This window comes from Curcuma longa, chromosome 3 (assembly GCF_044706935.1).
Source record: "Curcuma longa cultivar G26 ecotype Majalengka, Jawa Barat chromosome 3, ITB_CL_G26_1.1, whole genome shotgun sequence".
In the NCBI taxonomy this organism is placed as follows: Eukaryota; Viridiplantae; Streptophyta; class Magnoliopsida; order Zingiberales; family Zingiberaceae; genus Curcuma; species Curcuma longa.
The window spans coordinates 4,971,988-4,996,615 of record NC_133863.1 but is presented as its reverse complement, the minus strand read 5'-3'; the positions used below and the strand labels follow the sequence as shown (position 1 = coordinate 4,996,615).

The 24,628-nt window shown below is 36.3% G+C and overlaps 3 protein-coding genes across 3 annotated transcripts; 2 read left to right on the top strand and 1 right to left on the bottom strand.

Annotated features, from left to right (window-relative positions):
* The first annotated feature begins 3,595 nt into the window (after window positions 1-3,595).
* Window positions 3,596-4,265, top strand: LOC141822713 (uncharacterized). Its single transcript, XM_074710048.1, has 2 exons — window positions 3,596-3,676; window positions 3,755-4,265. The coding sequence occupies exons 1-2, from the start codon at window positions 3,627-3,629 to the stop codon at window positions 4,263-4,265; spliced, it is 561 nt and encodes a 186-aa protein (XP_074566149.1). The 5' UTR covers window positions 3,596-3,626.
* A 786-nt stretch (window positions 4,266-5,051) lies between these two features.
* On the bottom strand, window positions 5,052-12,907 carry LOC141825415 (putative V-type proton ATPase subunit H). Its single transcript, XM_074712799.1, has 12 exons — window positions 12,712-12,907; window positions 12,534-12,598; window positions 11,328-11,453; window positions 10,816-10,918; window positions 10,687-10,748; window positions 10,077-10,144; window positions 9,880-9,997; window positions 8,756-8,917; window positions 7,659-7,784; window positions 7,462-7,587; window positions 6,221-6,400; window positions 5,052-5,507 (listed from the first exon to the last, which is right to left on the bottom strand). Exons 2-12 carry the CDS (start codon window positions 12,561-12,563, stop codon window positions 5,259-5,261), a joined length of 1,350 nt encoding a protein of 449 aa, XP_074568900.1. The 5' UTR covers window positions 12,564-12,598; window positions 12,712-12,907; the 3' UTR covers window positions 5,052-5,258.
* Window positions 12,908-15,191: 2,284 nt separating this feature from the next.
* LOC141823086 (acetolactate synthase small subunit 1, chloroplastic-like) lies at window positions 15,192-23,459 on the top strand. The gene is made up of 12 exons (XM_074710357.1): window positions 15,192-15,472; window positions 16,791-17,004; window positions 17,382-17,465; window positions 18,161-18,229; window positions 18,333-18,416; window positions 18,527-18,679; window positions 19,489-19,575; window positions 20,472-20,576; window positions 20,654-20,776; window positions 20,853-21,005; window positions 21,919-21,984; window positions 23,089-23,459. The coding sequence occupies exons 1-12, from the start codon at window positions 15,237-15,239 to the stop codon at window positions 23,170-23,172; spliced, it is 1,458 nt and encodes a 485-aa protein (XP_074566458.1). The 5' UTR covers window positions 15,192-15,236; the 3' UTR covers window positions 23,173-23,459.
* Window positions 23,460-24,628: the final 1,169 nt, after the last annotated feature.

Here is a 24,628-nt window from a genome sequence, read left to right as displayed (position 1 = left end):
TGTTCTCCTCTCCCAATATTTATTTAATCAGCATTTAGATTTTTTGTTTTCCTTTTTTTGTATATTATCGTTGATCGAGACCGTAGAGATTTTTAATGGTATCCGGCGCGCAATCGACCCTTCCGGGACCCGTAATCTCCCGAATGAAACCGAAGGTAATTCTGATGGTAAGAAAGTATAATGCCCTGGAATATTTGTTTACTTGGGTGGGAGATGGTAGTTAATGGATGATCGTGAGCTACGAGTCATGATCACCGGATAAGAGTTTGCTAATTCATGTTTACCCACATCATTACCTGAGTTTTGACTGGAGAATGAGCCAGGCCCGGATCACTTTTCTGCCATATGCTATGAATAGCTAAGGACTGGGTACATTTCGGAGTGGACTGAGTTGGTATAAATCTGACTGGAACACAGTCAGGGTGACATGAGTGTTCAGGTGTGAGCACTTAAAACCGAGGAGAGAAAAATTAACCAAATTAAAACTTTTTTGGTTTTAGATTTGATTTAAGTTTGAAAGTAAAAAAGTTTTGATCTTGATTTAGGGTCAATTCATTAGGTTTAGTAAATCGACATCATATGCATGGTTGCCTCATCTAACAAGATCCTTTCGACATAGCTAAAAGGTAAAATTATACTCTTGGAGCATAACAGAATTGATTATGACAAAGCAAAGTTACAGAAGATGATAAAGATTCGAATCTTGATGAAACTGAGACAATACTCTTTTCCGTTGTAATCAAAAATTACTCTTCTTCTTCAACAAAAGATGGAATCCACCACCCCAGCGGCCCCACACGATCAGCTCCATGATTATCTATGAGAAGGTAAATCAAAAAGTTGTAGTTGGCTACGATGGAGAAGAGCATTGCCACTTCAACAACTTTGTTCTGTCATAACCAACTCAATTATATCCCGAAAATCTAATTGAATTACTCAAACCTTTAAAATCTGATGTAAAAGTACAACATTAGGATGAGAGGAAAGTTGGGATTGAAATATTTTAACAGAGAATTGAGTAGATGGTATGAATTGGTAGGGAACTCTTCCAATGTAGAATCTATGTACAAATAGGCCGTAATAATATATTTGATTTCTAGCAGTAGGAAATCGATGAAGAAATTGAACAATTTGAAGCTAAAAACTCCAGCCGATGCTAAAGACAGTATAATTTTTTCTTCTTGCAAAATCATTGAATAACGTACAATTTGAACCTTCTTCAGCTTGATATGTAAATATGTAATTGTTATCTACTAGTATTCATCAGTAATCAACTGTAACAGGATGATAATTTCATGAACGCACATTAAAGAATCTGTCATACTTAACTCCTTTGCTCAAACCTACAAAGAAACTGCCACTAAGCGAGTGCAACTATCCATAACATGAGATATTGAATTAAAGCAGATTAAGATGATAACTAACCTTTACTGTCTTGTGCATCAGATGTTTTCTAGTTGAAATTAGCAAAAAGGCTGCACAGTGCCTGCAGTTCGAATTTTACAAAGTAATCCATAAAACTTCAATATATATATATAGATGTATACACACAAATCCAAATTTTGCACCTTGTATACTAGTATTTGCTTCCTTAGTTTGATAGCCAAGCATATACATCTTTTTACATGGATTTTCAGTATGCTGTCATTAAACATCTACAAGTATGAGATAAAAGAGGTTAAGAAGAAACATCAATTGTCAGAATAAGATTTTCAACTTTCATCAAAAGCTGGTTGGAATGGCTAGTACAATAACACTCTATAACATTGAGCAAGTGAACAATCAACCCAAAGGATTTTAATTTTTTAGCAAAAATCTAAGAAAGGATAACACGCCAATAAAATGTGTGACCAGACAGAAAATTAGCAGCTAACCAACTAATAAAATGTTCTCCTGATAATAACTTACTAAAGAACAAATGAGCAAAAATCTAAAAACCTTAACAAATGAGAACATGCCTTTATCACATCATCAATCGAGTGGGTGGGTTTCTCTCGTAATCTTTTGGTGGTTGATCAATATAAGCCTGCGCAGGCCGATATATGCAGGTCGCGGGCCTAGACGGATTAATCCACCTAAATTCATCTTAAAATAGGTTAATAAAAATTTAATCCAATCTGTTTAAATTGTTTAACGAGACGCACATCAACCTGAGTGAGTCCTAATCAAAGATTGACGGTTGCCACTTAGGCACTTGCAAACCTTTTCTTTGTGTTAACCTGAGTGAGTCAGATGTTAATACACAAGACTCAACCAAAATGCCACTTAGGCCAGCACAGACCTTAGCCGTCACTTGCCCGACCTGTCTATCACAAGCCTGTCTTACCCAAAGCTGCTCTGCCTTCAAATTTCATCAGCGTGAGGAGGCAACACTCGGCAGTACTGCACGAAACTGTCAGCGCCACGCGAGCGTGCGCTCGGCACAGACACAACGGGAGTACGCGCGCGTGTGGGAAACAAGGCTACTTGGCAAGTGACACTGCAACAAAATTTGAACAATGGTCTTTGCCATGATGCCAAGAAACAAATGATGAGCCAGCACGTTAGTGCAGTAGAAACACTTGTCTTTGTCCACCCGCTTTTGACCAATGCAAGTGCACAGTCTGATTTGGATTGCAGTAAGGTCATCCAACTCATCCTAGCATTTGGCAAGTCAAGTCATCATGACTCGATCAACTAGCTTAGTAAGTTGACTTAATGAATTTGGTCTTATTGAGTACCTAAACATGATTATCAAAAATCAAACACAACTGATGCTTGCTGTGAAAAAGTCTACATCTAACATGATCTGTTGTCAGCCTTTTAATGGATTGTGCTTTAGGGAATATTAAAGAGGATTGTGAGATCGCAATTGTGATATATAAAGCATCCATGTTCAGTAATCAAGTTCTCTTTTTCTCCCTTTCTCCACTTTACTCAGTCTTTGGAGATTAAAGCAAAAGAAATGAATCCTGATGGAGCTATTCCAGTCTCCAGTATCAATGTTCCTGGTTTACAATTTAGCTGGACAAATCGAGTGCTTTAAAGTACACCCCTCTGCTCCCTGACCATGACTTTAAAATGAACTGTTTTACTCGGTGCAAACGATCCTCTAAACTCTTGAAAGCCAAATGATAGCGATCACAGTGGCAGTCGTAGACATAATAATGATGGGCGGCGAAAATGTAGCAGACAATAGCTTCTTCCATTTAGATGGTTGGAACTGTATATTACGAGCCATTGAAAGAGCAGTCAAGAAGAACGCCTTCGTGATGGTACACCTTCACAAGTGTTTGTGGTTACCCCGACAACTTTGATCTCTGGGGTCAGCAGACTTGACCTAGTTACACAATACCACACAATACCAAGGCCACTGGGCCACTGAAGGGCACCCCTTCCATTTAAATCTAAAGGTGAAGGGGGCACTTTTCCCACTGTCAGTTCAAAATAAGTGTTCCGACTACAGCAACAAGGCTAATTAAGGCTCATCTCTTCCTCATTCTCGGATGGAATCGTGCCAAATCAAAAGTGTCCTCCGATAAAGAAGAGGAAGAAGGAAATTACCGCATTGTCACTTTGGATTCTGTTAACAAGTGCAGCAGCAAAGCTGATTCCATATCGCCATTCTGTTGACAAAAACTCTCCCCATGTTTCTCCACTCCCTGTTCATGCAAGAACAGAAGCATCCACAAAAAAGGTAAGCACTGGCTTGTTTTTGTTTTTTTTTTAATCTCTTTTTTGCGATTGCAAGTGAATGCAAAATTGAGCATTGCAGAAAGAGGTGGTATGGAAGGGTGGTGGAGTTCACAATTCTGTGGAAGACTGCATTGAAGTCTTCACCACCGCAGAAACCTGAAGGAATCCATGCAAAGTACTCCGCCAAGGAGAAGCTGAGAAGGTGCACCTCCCTCAAGGTGGCTACGTCCTTCACTAGAGTGTGCCTTTGCGCTCCAATCTCTTCCTACAACGAGGTGTTCCGAGCGGACATCCCGCCGAGGAGGAGCTACAGCTACCCTCGGTCGAAAACGTTGGCGCAGGTGCCGTCGGAGAGGATTGCGAGCACAAGAACATCGGTCGAAGGGCGGAGAGTGTTCAGGGGGAAGTCGTTGACGGATGACATTCTGATGAGGAGGTTTGTGGTGGAAGAGGAGGCTATGATGCAGATGAGGAGGAGGAACCAGATGGACTTCATCAGGAAGAGGAACGCCATGAGAAGGAAGAATATCGGGCCAAGTCCTCTGAGTAGGATGGTAATGGCTGAACCAGAAGATGAAGAGAAGCTGTAGCTGCTGCTTTCTAGCAGGTGCAACAAGTTGATCCTGTGGCTGCTTTTCTACGAGCTTTCCATGAGTCTACGCCTCCTTGTGGTTCTTCATTTGTTCATGGTATTTTTGTTTGTGGGAAATGAAATGCTTGATGGACAAGATATGATCGTTAGATCTCTGTCTTGATTTTTTTTGAAAAACTTTCCTTGTTTTTTACCTCTCTCTATCTCTGATGAATGAAGTCAGTTTTGGAGATGAAAAATGTCCAGTCCTCTTCTAATTCCTTGATTTTGGGGTTGTGGACCTGCAAGAATTGTCTGGACAGCTTGCTGACAAGCAAAAATTTGGGTTAAGTGTCTGCAGTTGAGGACAAGAAAATAAATTGGCCTAGAAATCCAGTTCATATGTTATTAAAAGGCGTACATCAGCAAGTTTGGAATATTTGAACAAAAAACAAAAAACATTGGCTTCATTGGATTGACAATCACGAGTATGACAAGAGCACACTGTTAAAAAGACCATGAATAACAAACGTATGCACGGTAATTAAACTAATACAGCCAATCACTTCATCAGTTTCATATATATAATAGTTTTGACTGTTAAATGAATGATTGAATGGATCCCAATGGGACCAGGAAAATCTGGAGAAGAAAAAGTACAGAACAGATGACAATGCTATGGCAGAAACAAGAAGTTATCAATCAACGCTGTTGAAAAGAATGGAGAACAGGTTATTTTTTGAAACAAATTATAGTCAATGGAAATGAAAACAATGCGAGACCTAAGCAAGTTATACAAGGAATCAAAAACTGAAGAAGTGTTTATTTCTTGTTTCCAAATACAATACTCCAGAATTAAAATGGAGTTTACAATTTATTACGCAAAGCGAGAAACAGCAATGCATACCAATCCGAGGAGAGGAAGGCACTCGGAAAGAGAAAAGCAGTCCTCTTGCACTCATTTACCACAATGTTTCAACAATAGGGTGGTTCCACTGTAGGGAATATTAACTTAAGCCTGCAAAAAGCTAGCATATTTGGCTCCAAGAAAAAGCCTTTGGATACACAGAAGGGCATTCTTTGTCACCTCGGTATTTTCATGATTCATAAGCTTCATCACCCGATCCTTAGCCTTCAGGTCAGACACGATGATTCTTCCAGCAGGGTGATATTGAATAAACTGAGACAGATCATAACATGCAACAGCAAGCGCCGTAGCATCAGTAGAAGTATCAAGGATAGTGACAAGGACACGCAGAACCTGCACACAACATGATCCAGAGTAAAGTTCTGGTCAGAGTTCTACCATATTCTTACCATTCGCGAATATAGTACAATTTCAAATCTTCAATGTTGTTACTAAAAACTCTTTTTATTCAATAAGGCAAGCATACAAAAGTATCTTGTGATATGAGAAAAAGACCCAAGTTTAACTACATTAGCTGCCTCATATTAAGCCACGAACAGGTTCCTTTTAAAGAAAGTTTTAGCATTCTATCACAAAATTAAGCAATCGGGTATAGGACCTGAAAAGTTAATGATAGTTTAATTCAGTTAAATGGAAGTTTTCCCCTCACTCTTATTAACATTGTTAATGAAGATTTTTTTTTTCATGTTGGAAAACTAAAGCTGTTGCCCAGGATGGAGTTTGCTGATACAAAAACAAACCATGGATGACATATGGAAGACCATTTTCCTTTCTCATCATTTCTACAATCATGATCTTACACAATAGCAATACTAACTTAGATTGGACTCTCAGCAATGGCTAAAAAAAACAGGCAACAGCTATTAGAAACATGATATATGGATGTCTTGCTGATAAAGAAGTATCATTCATGCACAAGCCCCTTGTCTGCAATAAGTCTAAAGGAATCGTATAACCAAGATGCTTTCACTTAATGTGGGCGAGCATGTAATTAGATCAAGGGTATCATAAATCTTTTCTGAAAAGAAGATAGGAGCATAACTTACCTGGAAATCATTTTCTTCAAAATTTGTAATATTCTCTCGCCAGAAACCTGGATCCTTGTGCATAGGATACCAATCAAGATGACCCAAAAGGACTTCCTGCTTATACTTGTCAAAGGAACTCAAAGTTTTAACATGTTCTTTAAGTCCATCTTCCAACTGATTCAGTGCGTCTAATAAATCCTAGATAAAAAAGAAGTATATTGTTAAAAGCTGCACATTACAAACATAGAAACTTAGTATCAAAGTTAGCTAAATGAATAAGTACAAGAAACAAATGTTTAAAATTCCATCCCATACTGAGCAGTAAGGAATAATATCAGGTCCGAGCAAAAGAGAGTGAAGACCACCATTTTTCAAAGGATCCACAGTGAACAATTGGTCTTAGTGTTAGTATGAGGTGTACATAGCAATGGACTGGTATGATAACCCTAGTGTCCAGGTCACTTGCGCAAAAAAAAATAGTAATTGCATTTATTTCTCTAGTGTTGGTATTGGTGGTGTGGTTTCCAAAGATGTGTTGGTTCGACAAATCACAATGATCAACATAGGAATATTACTTTATATACCAGTAGCAAGCTAGAAGGAGATTTTACATGGATGATTACAATATCCTACTCCATAAGAAATTGCTATAAAAGTGTAGGCATAAAACAAAAGTATTGACATCAAATGGTAGCTCACTCAATATCACAAAATAGTAATGGTGGAACAAAAGTAAAAAAAGACAGTGTGGCGACAATATAATGAGTTTTGGTGAGTGGTGGATATATATGGTGCACAAGGATCACTAATCACAGCATTGGTGTACCAGATTAGTTGTAAAGGGATTTTCCACCACTAAGCACAATGATAAAGACTAAATCATTTTCATTGTCATGTAGTTTCTTGGAATGAACTAAATTCCATAGAGGTGTTAATGGTGGTTATACTTCAACCATTTCCAAGATGTGTGAACAATACAAATATATAAATTGGTTGATTTTATAATAGCTCGAATTCAACATAGTATTAGAGCAAGCAGTAGCGGTAGGTTGGGGTTTGAACCAACCTATATCAAAAATATATATATCTAATCAATTCATGTATGAAGAGGTTTAGGTCAATCATGTCAAGTATCTCGCTCACACATGAAATGTAGTGTGAGCAATACAAATATATAAATTAGTCAATTGCCTAATAGCTTGAGCTTTTGTGATAATTGGTTAGCCATTCAACTTTAACAAAAGGATTAGAAGTGTAACCTCATCACTCCAGGCCTGAGCTTTTAGAGACTGGATGATCTGTGGTAATCCAAGATCAATCATCTGTGCCCCACATGCTGGCTTTGGCAACAAATTTCGCAATGTTAACACAATGACCCTCACAACCTGCACAGTACAGGCTGTTGAAATTTTTGCCAGATAAGTTTAAAGACTCAGAAGCATTAGCAGAATTAAACCTTTTCTTTGGTTGAACCTTTTGCAACCTCCACAAGCCTTGGCATAACCCTAGTAGTGGCCAAGTAATCCACTGCTGCATCATAATACGACAAGAGCCAAATACAAAGGCAAGTTTCATAAAGAAGCTGCAAATACAAACATTGACTTCAGTATTTAACATACAAGAACACAGGTTGATTGCATTGGCAGAAAAAGCAGTGCACATTTTAAATTATAATAATGAGCCTTAACCTGTGGGATAAACCAAATTGGCCATGGAAGCTCAAAGTAATCCTACACCATATCGGTCAAGACAAGCTAATGGAGAAAGAAAACAAGAAAAGCATTCTCTTTTATTACATTTCCTTTGTTCAAGCTAAACCTACAACAATTTTCCTTTGTCCAAGCCAAACAAAAATTCTGGGTCAAAACAGAGACTAAATGAACACCTACCATTGAAACAGTTAGCATCATTGCATACACTCATAGCATGCATCAAAATGTATGTCCCCGATATTGTAATAATGCAACAAAGGACTGGCATTAACACAATATCAAGAAGTTAAATCATGGTCAAGACATCCCTCCTCATCCAACATCATCTGAAACACTCAGGCCTCACCCAAGTGAGGGTGAAAACAAGTGAAAATGATGAATTATTTATACAAAAGAGGGTTCTAGTTAGTCCTGGGATGAGAGCCCTCATTTAGTTGACTATTTCATTTTGGATGCATATAATACAAAGAAGATTTTTGATGCATGTACCATTGAACACACACGATAAAAAACAAATAAAAACTGAGTTAAATATTTTACAAATTGTTGCAAGAAATTTGTTGAAAATGCCACAACAAATATTGAATATTACATGAATATTACTAAACTATGCAATAAACTATAAAATATGCTAATTGTATCTAGCATAAAAGTTATGTCAGAAGGTATACCCTAAGCAACTTGTATTTTGCAAAATTCAATGACCAAAAAGAAATGCTATATAGGTTAACTGTTAACAATTACCGGAAAGGCATAAAAGAAGACTACTGCAAGTTGAACGCAACAAACTATCTATATGATTATTTTTAAAAAATAGTAGAAATAAAAAAATTTACTTGACCTGGATGGATTGCTGGTTTGATGCTGGTGAAATCAAAGGAACTAGCAATTTAACACCATCTGCTTGAACAAATGAAACCCTCACGGCAGGTTCTCTTAGCAAATTGGATAGGCAATTTATAGCCAAAGGTATAGAACAAGTTGGATGAGATGGATTCTTCAGCTGAAAAGCAAATACAATTTTCACTAAAGACCAACACATTGGTAGATTAAACTAATGGTTTTAATGATTTTGAGCACACCACTATTTGCTTAGTTCAGATATATTAGAAGTTCCAAAATTGGGAAACAGAAGCTCATAAAATATCAAGTTATCACTGCTTCAACACTGATATGAAAACATGTTTCAATCAGTTAAGCAAACAACACCATAAATATAAACTGATAGGGGAAAATATAAAGATATCAAGAAGTTTGCCCACCACAATTTCTTTATTGGTTCATAAACTTTTATCCCCTCAATTACTCAATTTCTTCTCCACATCCACCGCTTGCATGATTTAAGGGTTGCAACATGTGCCTTCTGCTAGATCTCATGGCCGCTGAGCTCCATGGCAACAAGGATTAGCTTCTTTTTAGTGTCAAAGGGATAGTTGCTGACACTAGAGAGGTAACAACAAGGTCATGGGAGTTGACAGGGAGGAAGAGTGTCACACCGATGATGTCGAAGGAAAGGCTGGACGAGGCATTGGTTGCCATGGGGAGAGTTGAGTTGCAAAGCCGCCAATACAAAGGATGGTGGTCAGGAGGTAGGAGCGACATTGATATAGTTTCTAGGTTTTAGGGGCACATGAGTAAAGCAAACTTCCTACCACTTCTAGGAGGATAGCTACAAAGAATGGATGCCCTGCTGAACTTTTGACTTCCTCATTGTTTTTCTAGGGAAACAACAGTTGGATGATCTGTTCACTGTAATGTGCATCTGACAGGATTCATCTATGGACTTACGTAAGTGTAATTCAAACCAACAGCTATATGGATTAAGAAAAAAAAGATGCTGATATTTACATTACATAAAAAATCTTCAAAAACAAAAAAAAAAGTACGTGTGAGGCTTGTAAAGCAAAAGCAAAAACAAAAACAAAAAAACATGCGAAGAATTGCAATGAGCACAAAGAGCTTTACCTGAGAAGAGAGCCAGTCAAGTTGTCCTTTTAAAACATCATTAAAAGTTGAGATCTTGCTTTTTGAATGTGAAGGTTCTCCAGTTGTAATGTGACCATCATGAGCTTTCGGTCGAATACTAAAAGGAGAATTAACTAAATGCCTCCATGCTAAACTATTAATAGGGTATGTGTGCCAATACAGGAGTTTGATTTTACCTTACAACAAGAGTCAATATTTTACAGCACATCTCTTGTACGAACCAATTTCCTTCCCTAAGCCATCTGAAAGATTGGAAGAATTTGTGAATAAACTAAGGTTGATATCAGTAAAGAAAATAAATCTTCACATAACAAGAATTAGCACTGTAAGACAATAATCATTCACATAGAAGAACAGAAGATCATGGGAAGTGGAGTTGTTTTCAATGAATAGAAAATATTGCAAACATTTGGGCATCCATTGTCAGTGTCATAAAAGAAAGCAAATGAAGCTAGACGCATCATATCAATCAAAATCTAATTGGTATTGACATGAGATATACTGATTATAAACTACACAAAAAATCAGAAAGTTCATAAACTGCACTGGTAGACAACATTCTCACCATTGAACTCACTACAACCACTACATAAAGACACTCTTCATAAAATAATCCTGTAAATACTAATTAGATGGATTCCTTCTCCATCAAAGGTTCCTCAAGATTCATTCAACAGGATTTCAGAAGGATATAAGTAGTTCCCACTATCAACCTAAAAGATGCAATCAATCACTATTTTCCCAGACAAGGACTGGTGATACCAGAATGCTATCAAAAACTTAACTTAAGAAAGGATGGTAAATATCTTCACTTGCTTGGTGAAAAAGTCCAACCCGCTTTGGATTTGCTGCAAAGAACAGAAGGAAATTTATTAAGATGACTAACATGAGAGGTCAAAATATACCATCTCTTACCTCTAAGCATTTCATCAATAAGAGCAAGTACATACTCCACTGTCTCTTCCTTCGATATATCACGTAAAATGTTGGTGAATAGTTGCACATAAGCAGGTCCGCCCTGTAAAATTTGAAGGTTTAAATTGATGTTACATGTAATAATCACATTTTTTTAAAGGTTCATTACACTTTTAAGTGTTGTAAGTTCAAATAATGAATAGATATCACAAATTCTGAAGTTGCACCCTGTCAAAACAGCCTAAGCTTAACCTTGTCCAACTCAGGATATGACAGGAAAACAACTGGAAGTAGTTTAATACACAAGAAAGAAAGAACAATACTGATATCAATTTTCAATTAGATATGTGGATATAAAATTATGGTTCGATAAATGAAAAGGAAAGGAGAAGAACAATTATTCAATGTACAACAGACTGAGGTTCACAGTGAAACATAGAACCTCAATGCAAACACACAAAAAATGTCACCAGTGAAAGAGTATTAGAAAAAGGAAACAAACTGATACTTACATCATCAAGTAAAGAAGCTTTTTGGCTATCAGTTTTTTTGTCATAGCGCCTCAATAACTGAAGATGTGTACCAGTAATGAGCTTAGTAGACATGTAAGTTTCCCATGGTATGTCTCTCTTAAGAACCTTCAAATGAATAAGGTTGAAAAACAGTGTGTCAGTTTTGTTCCTGTACCAGTGCTATAATACAGATACATGAAAGATATACCATCAGAGATTTGTACATTGCATTACACCTAAACAAGCCAACAAACATTAATAGGAAGAGAATATTGCAAGTGCTATTTAATGTAATTAGGTAAATGCAATAAACAGTTCTTAGACTTTTGAAACAGATAACTAGGTTTCAAGGAAAAAAATACAGTCTGACCATCAATGGATTGTTCGATGTTTCACTGTGTCTTTCTAAGAAAACTATATATTATTATTTTGGTTTTAAGGTCAATTCAGTTAAGCCTTAAAAAAGTTTCCTAGTTGGCATTGCCCATTGGAGCTTGTATCCTCGATCTAAGCAGGTGATTCCATTTGACATCAAAGAGTTCTTATTATTATCAACAAGATTTCATATAATTTTGAGTTAATCATGACAATCAAGCATTTCCATTATCCAAATCATCATATATGTGGAATCTATATGTTATGTTCTCATAATTAAACATGTTGACATTGCACAGGGATTAACATAGAAGCATCCCAATAGGCCATTCATCCATGGCGCATAAATCAGCAATGCTTTTATATCCTAAAACCTAGCCGTAAAAAATCACTATGGAATCCCTATAGAGCAGATTGTCTTGAATTTCAAAGGAACAATAATGCAAGCAAAGTTTCCAGCATCATACTGCATTTTTTATTACCGGTCTAACCGAATCCCGGTGGGAGTGACCATTTCAAGATGAATTAACACGTATATCAACGCAAACATTAGATCAGTCAGTCAATTGGACCACTCTTAGATCCATCTTTCAAAACTGAAAAGGAAGACACTAGGGAAAGCAAAGAAAGAAGCGAAAAGGAGAAAATCTGATTATTCACTAGTTCAATCAAATCTTAGTTTTCAACATTTGGATGAAATATCTATTTTCGTTTTCCGACCTCAACAAAAGCCCTAATTTCGAACGGGTCACCACAATCAAATACAAATCACGTACACTACCGGGGAAAACAAGAGCAGAAGGCGCAAAGTTATGATCTCAGATCACTAACCTCCTCCGTCGTCAAGTAAGCAGGAGCCATCGAGAAGAATGGCTTTTACTCCAGTAACTACGAATCTAAACCAATTAAAGATTAAAGAGTTGAAATATCCGATCCAACGCAGGAATCAAATTCCAAAACATCAAGGGACAAAAAAGGAATTCAGCTGTACAGATCGAATCGGACTTACGGTAGATAGAATTGATGTTTGGGAATTGCGCTTCCCTTTAGGAAAACCTCTACAAGCAACGCAGTTCGAGCATGGGAAAGTCTCCAAAGATCACGACCGATCGATCGATGGAAGAACCAGAGCGAATAAACGGGTGCAGTTCGTCAGGAGCCTGTCAGACTCGAGACAGGAAACAGCTTCCCTACATAGTCTAACACCACCGGGGACGGGCACCGAAGGCGTGTGGTGACGGATTCGGTTGGACGGTGTTTATCGTGTCACAGGAAGATCAATAAAATTTCTACTCTATAACAACAGCGCCAGCTGTTCGTGTTTGAAGACGTGTATTCCTGTCGTCGTTTGTTTTATCAAAATAATTTCACATATTTCTGTTCTCAGATTTTATTTGAAAATATTATAAATTAATTTTTTTTAAAAAATATCGTAATCATTTTTCATCGAAAAATGCTTGAATTTTTCAAAAATATGAATATTAATTAAAAAATATTAAAAATGAATCACTTTCTATTATATTTGATTGAAAAATAAGTTCAAAATTTAGGCAGCTAAATTAAGAAAATAAATATTCTAATATGAAACTCAAATTAACTGGAATTGATATTGAAGCACAGAAATGCAAAACATTTTCCTAGTAGCATCCCAAATGATATTACAATTTCAAAGTTTAGTGATACAAGGCTTTCACATTGATCAGCAGCAGGGAGTCATCCACAAGGCACGAGTGTAAGGGCATCCGATGAAGTCGAGCTGCCCTATCTCTTTTGCAATTCCGAAGAACTTGGAGAGTCGTACGGGCCTACCACTATCCTCGCAATCGCTGCTGCTGCTGCTGCTTCTCACAATGCGTGTTTGGTCCTCGACCTGTGCTTTCTTTTCTTCTTTGATCTCTTTGCCCTCCTTGATTCCCCACCATCGCCGTTCTCATAGTCATCGTCACCGCTCAAGGATTCAGAGGAACTTGACTCAGATGACCTTTTATGCTGTCAAGAATCAAGATAGGGGCTTGATGATTGTCATGATGAATATCTTGCAGAAAAAAAATTGGTAACAAAAACAAAAAAGAACATGCTAGAAAAAGAACATGGTGCAGGAACTTGAGAACATATCAAAATGATAAACACAAATCCTTCTTACTATCATTGCAATACAAATTTGGACATAGCACTTGTGCCACATGCTTATAAACAGTTGGAACTGATAGACATTTTTCAACACCATAAGAAAATAGGCATGACATAAACTGACATAAACAGTATACTAAATCGAAGAGTGCAAGAGTTACCAAGATGGAGCCTGAAAGAAGCAGGAAGATGTGGTTTGAGGTTGTGTAAGGCCTTTGTTAGAACCTACTATCATATTTTTTTTTCTCTTTTTCTTATACTACAAATTCCAGAGAAAGATGTAAAGACTACCAAACAAGTAAAGAGCTGCTATCTGGCAATCAAATTTGCATTTTGGCTACCTTCACCAAACATTTAATATTTTAAGTTTTCAAGTTTTTGCAGCTGATTACACAAGTACTTCAAGATGAATTGGGTATGAGTCAATAGAAGCTTTCTGGTATCTGATTGTATGGCATTTGCATACTAGGATCATATTTCTAAGTATTGCTGGTCTTTATTTGCTTAATTCAAAGCAGAAAAGCCACTCCCTGACAAGTGATAGGCCTGGTACAACAAGGAGGAGAATACTCCTGCACAAAACACATGACGGCTTGATTGAACCCAACTAGCTTCTCGTTGACTTTCCTAACTACACAACTCGTGATTTCCAATTCCGGAAACAGGAGAAAGAAACCCTCAACGCAGTTTGACAATTATATTCATCAAACAATAATCAGACTGTTGTAGATTAAATGAAATAATATCATAATGTAGTCAATAAGGAATCATCGTCATATATTCCTATCACAATATAGTCAGTAATGAGCCATGGTCATAAAATTGTATCACAAAATCTTCATTAATGAGTCATGGTCATAAAACTATTATAACTCCCAGATATTTATTTAATAAGCATAAAAATGGAGCTTTGATTCTGTATAACAACAATAAGAACAATAAAATTCAAAAATATTTTATTTTTAATTTATTTATATTTTAAAATATTAATTTCTAAATTAACTCATTTACATTGCACATTCGGAAAAATAAGGAAAGAAAATTAAACGATTAATTTCTTGTGAATTCACAATAAATTTAAAGAGAGGGATTAAAAAATGACAGACAATTAAAATGCTTTCCTTCGAAGTAAGCAAGTCTTTAAATAGCAAAATAAAGAGAGATTCACACGGTATTCACGACAAATTTAGATCGTTGCAACTGCCATGTTTTACAGGCTTTTGACATTCGGATCTCCCTTTTGTGATTATCTCATTTATTATTATTATTATTATTATTATTATTATTAATGATCCAGTAAGCTTTGTGATAAAACCCTATATCTGACGTCCCGTGGCTCAGATCGCTTCCCACCGCGAGCTTCCTCCAACACTCGCCCACTCGGTTTGCTCTCAAGCCTCACCCATGGCGACCGTGTCCACTCGTCCACCTCCTTCGAGCGCCATAGCGCCATTCTCACGAGCTCACCTCGAGTCGAGCTTCGTTCTGGGGCTCTCAAGGACCGTGGATCGTTCGAGGGCGACGCTTGGATGGACGAGGCCGAATAAGACTGCTGCGCTCCGCGTGTGTGCCGTCCAGAAGCAGAGTGACGATGCTTTCGTCTCGGTCGCGGATTCTCCGGTTCCTAGAACAAGTAGTAGGTAAAAATAAATAAATATGTTTTTGGGTCTAGCGCTGATAGCATTGAAGATGGCATTTGGTATTGGTTCTTTTACGAAATTTGGGGCTCTTGTTCGTTCCATACTCGTGAAAAATTCTTCTTTTTAATTATTATGAGGACGAATAATAGCCACATTGTATCTGCGTTTGTTGTTCTCGAGTCTAATGATCAATTGGAAGAATTTTTTTTCTTCACCATAGAACTGGTTTCACAATAGATCTGATTCCGCTTATTGGGGGTTCATAACATCTCTGACACCGCCTACTGGGGTTGGGGCCACTCTAGGGCAGCCTGTTGGTATCAGCATTACCAAAAGTCATGCTGTTCTCTCTAGAACTAAATTGATGCTTGCATAACGCAAAATCACCTATCATGAATAAAAGTACGTTTTGCTCATTAACATCCTGGAAATATTTTGCCATGGAACATCATAATGAAATTTGTTTCCCATGGTAGAAGCACTAAGTCAAATATCTTGTGTTCACCAACTGTAACCTCCAACACACCAAGATGATAGATGGACACAAGATAAGAGTAATATGACATGGTTTGATCTAAGGTTTCTCCACGGAGAGGATCCAAGTTTACATATACCACGGGAGGACAATACAAATTAACTTGGGGAAACATTGTCCACATCTTATACAAGGTACTCTCAATCACCTAGATTCCTCTCTCAATGATGGTGTAGTAAAATTTTAAAATCTCACCCCAAATGCTCCTTGAGCACCAAAAATTGTCCTCAAGATAAAAAAAAAAATCTTCCTATGTGTAAGCTTTCTAGTCTCCTATAGCCTCTAAACACACCTCAATATAAACCTCTTGGTTTTAGAATGCTTCCCAAATGAAAAACGCATAACCTATTTGTTGGAAAAACACTAAATGGGGTTTCTGTGCACTTGCTATGGTGGTCTGTGTCCAAATTGGTTTGCTATGCACTAAGCTTTCTGAATCTCATGCCAAGGTACCAGCTTGCATTGGGCCATGCCTAGCATGCTTGGGTCATGGATGAGGCTCATCTTGTTGACCTAGCATGGGTTACTCTGGTCTTGTCACTATTCTCAATGCATTCAATCATTATTTTACCTTTGAATGGTTGTGGATGTGCCCGATCAATTGCTTTATTGGTTTTTATGTTTTTTGTTGCTTTATTTTAATTTTCAGGTATATTTACAGACCTGATATTCACACTATTCTTTATATTTCATATGTTGAAACCATGTTGTATCTTTTAATTCTGTAACTTGTCTGGCTAGAAACAACTGAAAGAAATGATGCAATATCTTGTGCAAGTGTAGGTTGAGACGACACACCATTTCTGTGTTTGTTGGAGATGAAAGTGGAATGATAAATAGGATTGCTGGAGTATTTGCTAGACGAGGGTACAACATTGAGTCTCTTGCAGTGGGTTTGAATAAGGACAAGGCATTGTTCACCATAGTTGTCTCAGGAACGGAGAAAGTATTGAAGCAGGTAGTGGAGCAGCTAAACAAGCTTGTGAATGTTTTGAAGGCAAGTCTAATTTGGGAGTTATCTTGCTGGATTTATTTGTTTATGATATTTATCATTTACAGCTTACTGCCATTTGGTTCTTAGTTTAATGGGCAACTGGTTTTATTTGAATATCTTTCTGCCAAATCTGTCACTGCAAGATTTCAGTTGAGCAGACAATAATGTTATTTCAGATTTACTATTTTGAGATGGATCATGTTTTCAGATGGATTGAAGATTTATTAAGCCACCAATCAGGCATCAGTAGAATAGCTGCCAGAAAGTTTTATGCTAATTACTTGTCTTAACTAGTTGGTTTAAGGTTTATTAAGGAACCCTTATTTGCCATGTATATCTCCTCTTTGTTTTGGCCTATGATATTTCATGCTTTTTATTAGGTTGAAGATTTATCACAAGAGGCCCAAGTTGAACGGGAATTGATGCTTATAAAACTCAATGTGGAACCGGATAAACGGCCAGAGGTAAACTTTAAACTTAGTTCCTCTTTAGTTGGGGAATTTTCCTACCAAATAACAAAAGGCTTACAATTTGAGGTGGTATAATGGTTAAGTTGCATCAAATATATCCGTGTAATCATATAACATGTGTACTTATTTATTTGTAGCTAACCTAGGTCCTAGGTTAATCTGTGATTTTTAACCTTCTTGTGGTTTTAGAGAGGTATAGAGGGCTAAAGAAAAAAGAGGTTTCCAACCATCAAATGCTAGCTGAATTGCTTGATATCTACAGTAATTAACATTTGGCATGGATATCAAACTATGGAATTTAGAGTAAACATATTTGTGATGCATGCATGTCTCCATCTCATTATATAGCAGGATGTTATTAGGAGTTTGTAAAACTATGCATTCTTTTACTTTTTCTAGATCAAGCAAGCCAAAAATTTATGTTAGTTGCTACTTAGGCAGGGGTTTCAAATCATAAAAGATGTGTATAAATAGAAGGAAAAATGTTTCTAAAATTATGAAAGTAGAAAAGTTGATTACTGTCTAAAGACGGAAAAACCTATATCCAACCACTTAAGGAATTACATCTTATTCAAGAGTACAGTTGGGTTGAGTCAATCCTCCCCACATCTAAGATTAATCAAATTAATTTGATTTGGTGGAAAATATTAACTTTCTTTGTCATCATATGGGTCACCTTTGTTCTGTAGGTTATGGGTTTGGTTGATGTGTTCAGGGCAAAGGTAGTTGATATTTCAGAACACACACTGACTATTGAGGTGAAGGCTTTCTAACCTATTTTGTTTGATTGTACACTTCTCATCCTCTGAGGCTTCTGTCAGTACTTCTAGGTTCATGTATGATTACTGACTAAGGCTACAGGTAACAGGAGATCCTGGTAAAATTGTTGCGGTGCAGAGAAACCTGAGAAAGTTTGGGATCAAAGAAATTGCTAGGACTGGCAAGGTCATCAAACATGGGTGGATGAACAACCCCACTCTGTCTCTCGCTCTCTGTCTATAGTCTGTTTGATCAAATGTTAATCTGTAAATCAGGTTCCTTATATTATGCTGCAGATTGCATTGAGGCGTGAAAAGATGGGACAAACAGCCCCTTTCTGGAGGTTTTCTGCTGCTTCTTACCCAGACCTTGATGGTAGCATACCTGCCAAACCTCTTCGCAATACTCCAGATCCAGAATTCAATGAAAATTCACAGCAGCATGCTGGGGTTAGTGATCAGATATTAATCTTAGTTCCCTGATTTTCCTCATTCCTTCATCTAAATTCTGCAAGGTCTCACTCTTTATCTGAAAAAGATAGCGTCCACATGTATTGATAGTGTTGTCTCCATGGAACAGTTATGCTAACAGGACCTTCTTAGATTTTATGTTTTGAAACAAAAGGGACAGGATAATAGTAGGAAACATTTAAGAGAAACTATTGGTCATTTGGTTGTATAAATGTGAAGGAACTAAACATGAATCATATTACCTTACACTTCTACCTTAAAAAACTTACCAAAGTTTAATGCATACATCATCATCATTATCAAGCCATGTTAGTTCCATCTATTTGGGGATGGCCATGTGGATTTTATATATTTTTCAATTTTGTTTGATCCTTCTTTCCATTTTCGGTGGCTTTTGGTCATTAAAATGGTTAATTCATATATAGATCAATTAAGAATGTATAATGCCATTTCTACATGTTATATAGCTTGCTTCTTTGAATTTGGTGATTTGTTCCTTTCCTTTTAATTTTTTTTTTTTGCCAATTTCGACAAGATATAAAAAGATATATAACTACAACATCAAGAAAAGCATATGTTTTTGCACAAGCAAAACACACACACACACACACACACACAGAAGAAAAAGGGGGGAAAGTCACTTCTTCCCTTCAATGGATGAAATTACATACACAATATGTTCTTGTAGGTATGAAGTGAATCATTAACTTCTTGCTTATGGGTTCTATTTATTCATTATTTTCTCTTTTTTATAATACCACATCTTCATTGTGTTTGATTTTGCTAAGGGAGACGTTTACCCAGTGGAGCCTTACGAAGGTTTCTTGGTGAATCAAGTTCTTGATGCACATTGGGGAGTTCTTGACGAGGATGATGTGCGTACTCTTTCTCTTTCTTAATCATCCTAGTGGACTCATTAATCTTCTAGAAAATTGACTTGTGAAAAATGGTTGAGATGTTTGTATGCTGTGAACAAATATTCATAGACAATGATTTTGATTGCATTGAAAATATTTTAGAAGAACATAAACTTTCTTGGCATTTTCATTTCTTCCAAGTTAGTATATTTGTCGTTGTTGAATATTTTCTGTAAGTAGTCTGCCATTAAAAAATTGCCTAAGCAACCAGGGTCCATGTGACTGCATGCCTATGTAATTCTTCACCTTAATCTTATTCCTGCATATACATATGGATGCACATTTACTTAACTTGGTCAATCATATCAAGTTAACTTATTAGCAGTCCAACTTAATAACTTCAGCCATAAACTGGATTAGAAGAAGATGTATTGTGATTTATCTCTTTATTTTAATAAACAAGAAACAGTTGGCAAAAATATGTATTTAGATTGTTGTTCTGTGCTTGCAAGTCGTAAAAAATTCTATTGTTTCAGTTTTCCTGGATGGAATGGGCTCATACAAGGGTATTAATCTAGTTATTTGAACATTATGCATATTGATTGATCAAGAGATGACCCCCAGGTATTTTCATTTATGTAATGGTTTTATCATGGGAATTCTACATCATACTAAGACTTTTTCCAAGTCTAACCCAAACTATCCTACTTAGATTATATGATAAGACAACATAATTCCAAATCAAAGCCAATACAATCTAGATAAAACAAATGTTACAGAAAGGTAGTTAGTATGAATGCTTGGTCAACCAATTTGCATTATTTGTTAATGTATCTTCTGTATGCACAGACTCTTGATCTGTAGTTATTGCATAATTTCTGAATTATAGTTATTGTTGATTTTTGGTGGTCCAGTCAACTGGTCTCTGTTCACACACTTTATCCATTCTTGTAAATGATGTTCCTGGCGTGCTTAACGTGGTAACTGGCGTGTTTGCTCGCAGAGGTTACAATATTCAGGTGTTTTTTTTACCCAGGTCTTCATTATATGTAATCTTTAGATTTCATTGCCGCTTAATGGTTACTTTCATTTCCAGAGCCTTGCTGTTGGTCCTGCAGAAGAGGAAGGTATTTCTCGCATCACCACTGTTGTTCCTGGAACTGGTGAGTCTATTGGGAAGTTAGTACAACAGCTCTACAAGCTTATTGATGTTCATGAGGTATGGGTACAAACTTGTTTATGTAAACTATATGCTTATACCAATTCTTTGATTGTGTTTCTTGTGCATTTGTCAGGTCCATGATATAACCCATTTGCCTTTTGCTGAGAGGGAACTTATGCTTATAAAGATTGCTGTAAATACTGCTGCCAGGAGAGACATATTAGATATTGCTGATATTTTCAGAGCCAAAGCTGTTGATGTATCTGATCATACAATTACACTTCAGGTAATATTTCATTTACATTTCTTGGTCCGACACAATTTTCCATTGCACACCACATCCCATGAACATCTCATCCATAATTTAGGCTACTATTACCAAGTCAAACAGAAATTACTCAAATCATGAAATAGGGTTAGCATCCTACCTCAAGATGCAATGCTCTCATTCTAGAGTTAATTCACTTGAAACTGCTATAGTCATTGTTGACCGTTGACCCAAATACATCTGTCATGATTCACCACTGCTCGATTTCACACTTCAACAGAATATAATTTTACATCACATCGACCAGCAACGTACAGCAATATAAACAAATCAAAGTTAATCACAAGGTAAGGTTGCAATACCGGGCTGCCCCTACAAAAAGATTTCAGCTCCCATCTATATGTTCCCACATCAACCAGATTTTGATGATGCTTAGCATTTCACCTCCTTCCATCGGTTATCAGCACCTAGATATAAACTATTTCAATCAATCCATAAATAAATTTTTTGAAACAATTAAATTCTTTATCATGATATATATACTTCTGTGATGGGCATTTATCTACTATACTGTAACCACAGTGGGTTATGTGCATTATGCATCTGATGAATGGGGCTTTTAAATGTTTGGGATTATATTTCATGTCTGTAAATGTGGACTTCTGAGTACGCTGCAACCATATAGTGTTTCCAAGATTTGCAGCAGTTTTCTCTGCTACTTAATAGACTTTAGTTTCCCTCAATAAATTTAGGAACCTTATATACATACCAAACTAGTCCATTTATTGTCAATTCTTATATCTACTGCATTCAGAATAATCTACCTATATTGAGCCTGTGATATTCAATGTATGGATGTCAATTGTACCTCTCATTAGCTTTTACTCTGAGTATTCTGGATTTGATGCAACAGTTTCTATATTTGATTCAGCTAACTGGAGATCTGGACAAGATGGTCGCACTGCAAAGGTTGTTAGAACCTTATGGGATCTGTGAGGTTTGTTTATAGTCTTCATTTTAGATCAAAATTTTCTTTTATATATAAATAAAATTCAATTTGTTTTATTTTTCCCTTTTTCTTGTAGCTTTTGCAGTTCTTGACTTGATCATACACTCTCTAGTTTCTCTTGTATAGAGTCGATATTTTTCGCTGTATGATTGTCATGACAAGCTTGATTCTCTTGATATCTTCTTTTACAACTTTCCTGATTACTTGTTATTTGTATATATATTCCTTTTTTGGCTTCACATTGTATCACCTGCATGCCAAAATTAAGAACTATATGTAGATTTCTTAAGTAATGCCCATCCTGTCAACAATTTAGACTTTCTGAAGAATGCCACATAGTGATTTAATATCCCTTTCCAATGTAAGTGATTAAGATTTAATCTGGAGTTGTTCTTGACCTTCCTCTTATTGTTAATTTGGAGTAATCCTTTGGCCTCCTGTTGCTGTTCATGTTCAATTTAAGATTTGGTTTGATGATAATTTTCTCAAAAAAAAAAAAGAAAAGAGGATGACTGATCCTGTAAGGATTTTGGCACGAATATGAAAAATATTAAGATGGAGATTTTCTTCCTTCTGAGCTATTTTGATTATCATTTACAAATTTCTGTAACATATTTAAGTCTATCAAATTGATTTCTCAATAGACGAATAGTTGATTCAAAAGATTATGATTAAAATCCAGTTTTTAATGTGCTTTTTGCATGATATTCAGATATGCTGTATATTAAATGTCATATGAACTCTCTAGTTCTTGAAGCTTATTGAAGTGACTTTAGACAAATTTTATATTTACAAAAGATACTTCCTCATGTTGCTATATAACATTATCTGTAATGGTCCATTACAACTACTTGAGCACAAGAGATTAACACAATGCACCCAAAATCGGATTGGACCTTTGGATTTGTTTATCAGAAAGTAACCAGTGACTACATATATTGCAAAGAAGTGAAAATTTTAAAAGTTCATCTAGGCCAAATTTTTACTACCCATTGTGCTATAAATCCAACATAACTCGTTTAGATTCCAAAGATGCAATTCCTATTTTGCTTTCTTCATGTAAAAAATGAACCTTTTCCTCAATTTTTGCAGGTGGCACGAACAGGCCGAGTTGCTTTGATCAGAGAGTCAGGGGTGGACTCTAAGTATCTGCGCGGTTATTCGCTGCCACTTTGATCGAATTTGGACTAGCTTTCCTGAAATATCTTCAAATTGGTTGCTTGCATCGTATCCTTGCCTTTTATTTGGAAGCAGCTAAATATACCATAAGTGCGAAATGGGATGCTTTGCTGTGAGTAGACTTATCAGCTGTTGGAGGTGCAATCTGATATGTAGACTTTCAGATGCTGCTAATAAATTTCATGAGTACGTGTTCAATTTTTCCAACCTTTTTTTTTTGTTTTGGAAACAAGTCAAGACAAAATTTTCTAAACTAATGATTCAAATCGAGATATTCTTAAGAGCGTGTTGTTTCCTATGGTAAAGTTAGTGTTAGTTGAATAAAATAGTGCCTGAGAACAAGCTTACTTTGGTGTTATTTCTAAAGAAACAGCTATGGGAAATATTTTCAATTTTATTCCGTTTTGTTTTCGCCCCAGTAAGATCTTGAACTCAAAACTTTGTTTCATAAATTTATATGTTGAACATTTCTATGTTTTTAAACACTTGATTTTTTTTAAAAAATAAAATAAAATCTCTTTTTCTGAATTACGAATTAAGCATGTCTTTATTTATTTTCTTCGACTTATTTTCTCTATCTCATTCATTCCCTTCCCTCCCTTTCTCAGTATGCAATGGGCGATAGGGAATCAAAAAAAAAAAATTCCTCACTCCAACTCCAAGAATCAATTATATAAATGCAGTAATCAATAATCAGAGTAAGACTTAAAACAGTTTAACGCAATTGATATGTTATATAATTGATAATAATCACTGAACACAATATATATACTGATCGAATTCATTACAACAATTTTGATTAGATAATTATTCCCAAAAATAAAATTATCGTGTCAGATCATAAACATGGGCAGAATTGAATGAATTTAAGAAATCAAAATAACTAGCAATAGGAGTTTCTGCAAGAATCATAAATTCATCTTCCTATAATAGCTTTGCTGTTCTTCCATGATATTGCTCCAATGATGATGACACATTCTTTATGGGATTGACTCAATCCTCCATAATACTCCACAATTAATTGTGTTTAATGTGGAGCAATTTCAGGCAAGGGTGTGCTCTTGAGGAGTCCAGACTCTGGGTTTTTTCCACTATAAGTCAAAATCGTCAGTTTCTCCAGATAAGTTTACATTTTTCACGAACTGTCTATTCGGTCATTCAAGCATGGCTTCTCGTGCCTAAAATCCAGAACGATCGATTAAATGGACAACATAATGCGAGGATCAAATGAGAAAGAACAGAAAAAAGAACAAACACAAGAACCCTAAAATTGACCTAACCATTAGGATTTCAATCAACTCTTTGTCAAACCCTAGAGACCATACAGCAACTGAAAATCCAATCTCGAACCTCGAAACCCGAACTCCAGAAACCAAAATCAGCTGATCAGGGGAGCAATCGAACGACAATCAACAAACCGTCCCAAAAAAGGACCAATCCAAGAGTCTAAAGA

Coding starts and splice junctions, on each gene's coding strand:
- LOC141822713 (XM_074710048.1), top strand. CDS start 3,627: ATGTTTCTCCACTCCCTGTTCATGCAAGAACAGAAGCATCCACAAAAA. Junction 3,677..3,754: donor CAGAAGCATCCACAAAAAAG/GTAAGCACTGGC, acceptor TGAGCATTGCAG/AAAGAGGTGGTATGGAAGGG.
- LOC141825415 (XM_074712799.1), bottom strand. CDS start 12,563: ATGGCTCCTGCTTACTTGACGACGGAGGAG. Junction 11,454..12,533: donor CTTACTTGACGACGGAGGAG/GTTAGTGATCTG, acceptor ATTCATTTGAAG/GTTCTTAAGAGAGACATACC. Junction 6,401..7,461: donor CTCAGGCCTGGAGTGATGAG/GTTACACTTCTA, acceptor TTTTTTATCTAG/GATTTATTAGACGCACTGAA.
- LOC141823086 (XM_074710357.1), top strand. CDS start 15,237: ATGGCGACCGTGTCCACTCGTCCACCTCCTTCGAGCGCCATAGCGCCA. Junction 17,005..17,381: donor AGCTTGTGAATGTTTTGAAG/GCAAGTCTAATT, acceptor GCTTTTTATTAG/GTTGAAGATTTATCACAAGA. Junction 18,417..18,526: donor AAATTGCTAGGACTGGCAAG/GTCATCAAACAT, acceptor ATTATGCTGCAG/ATTGCATTGAGGCGTGAAAA.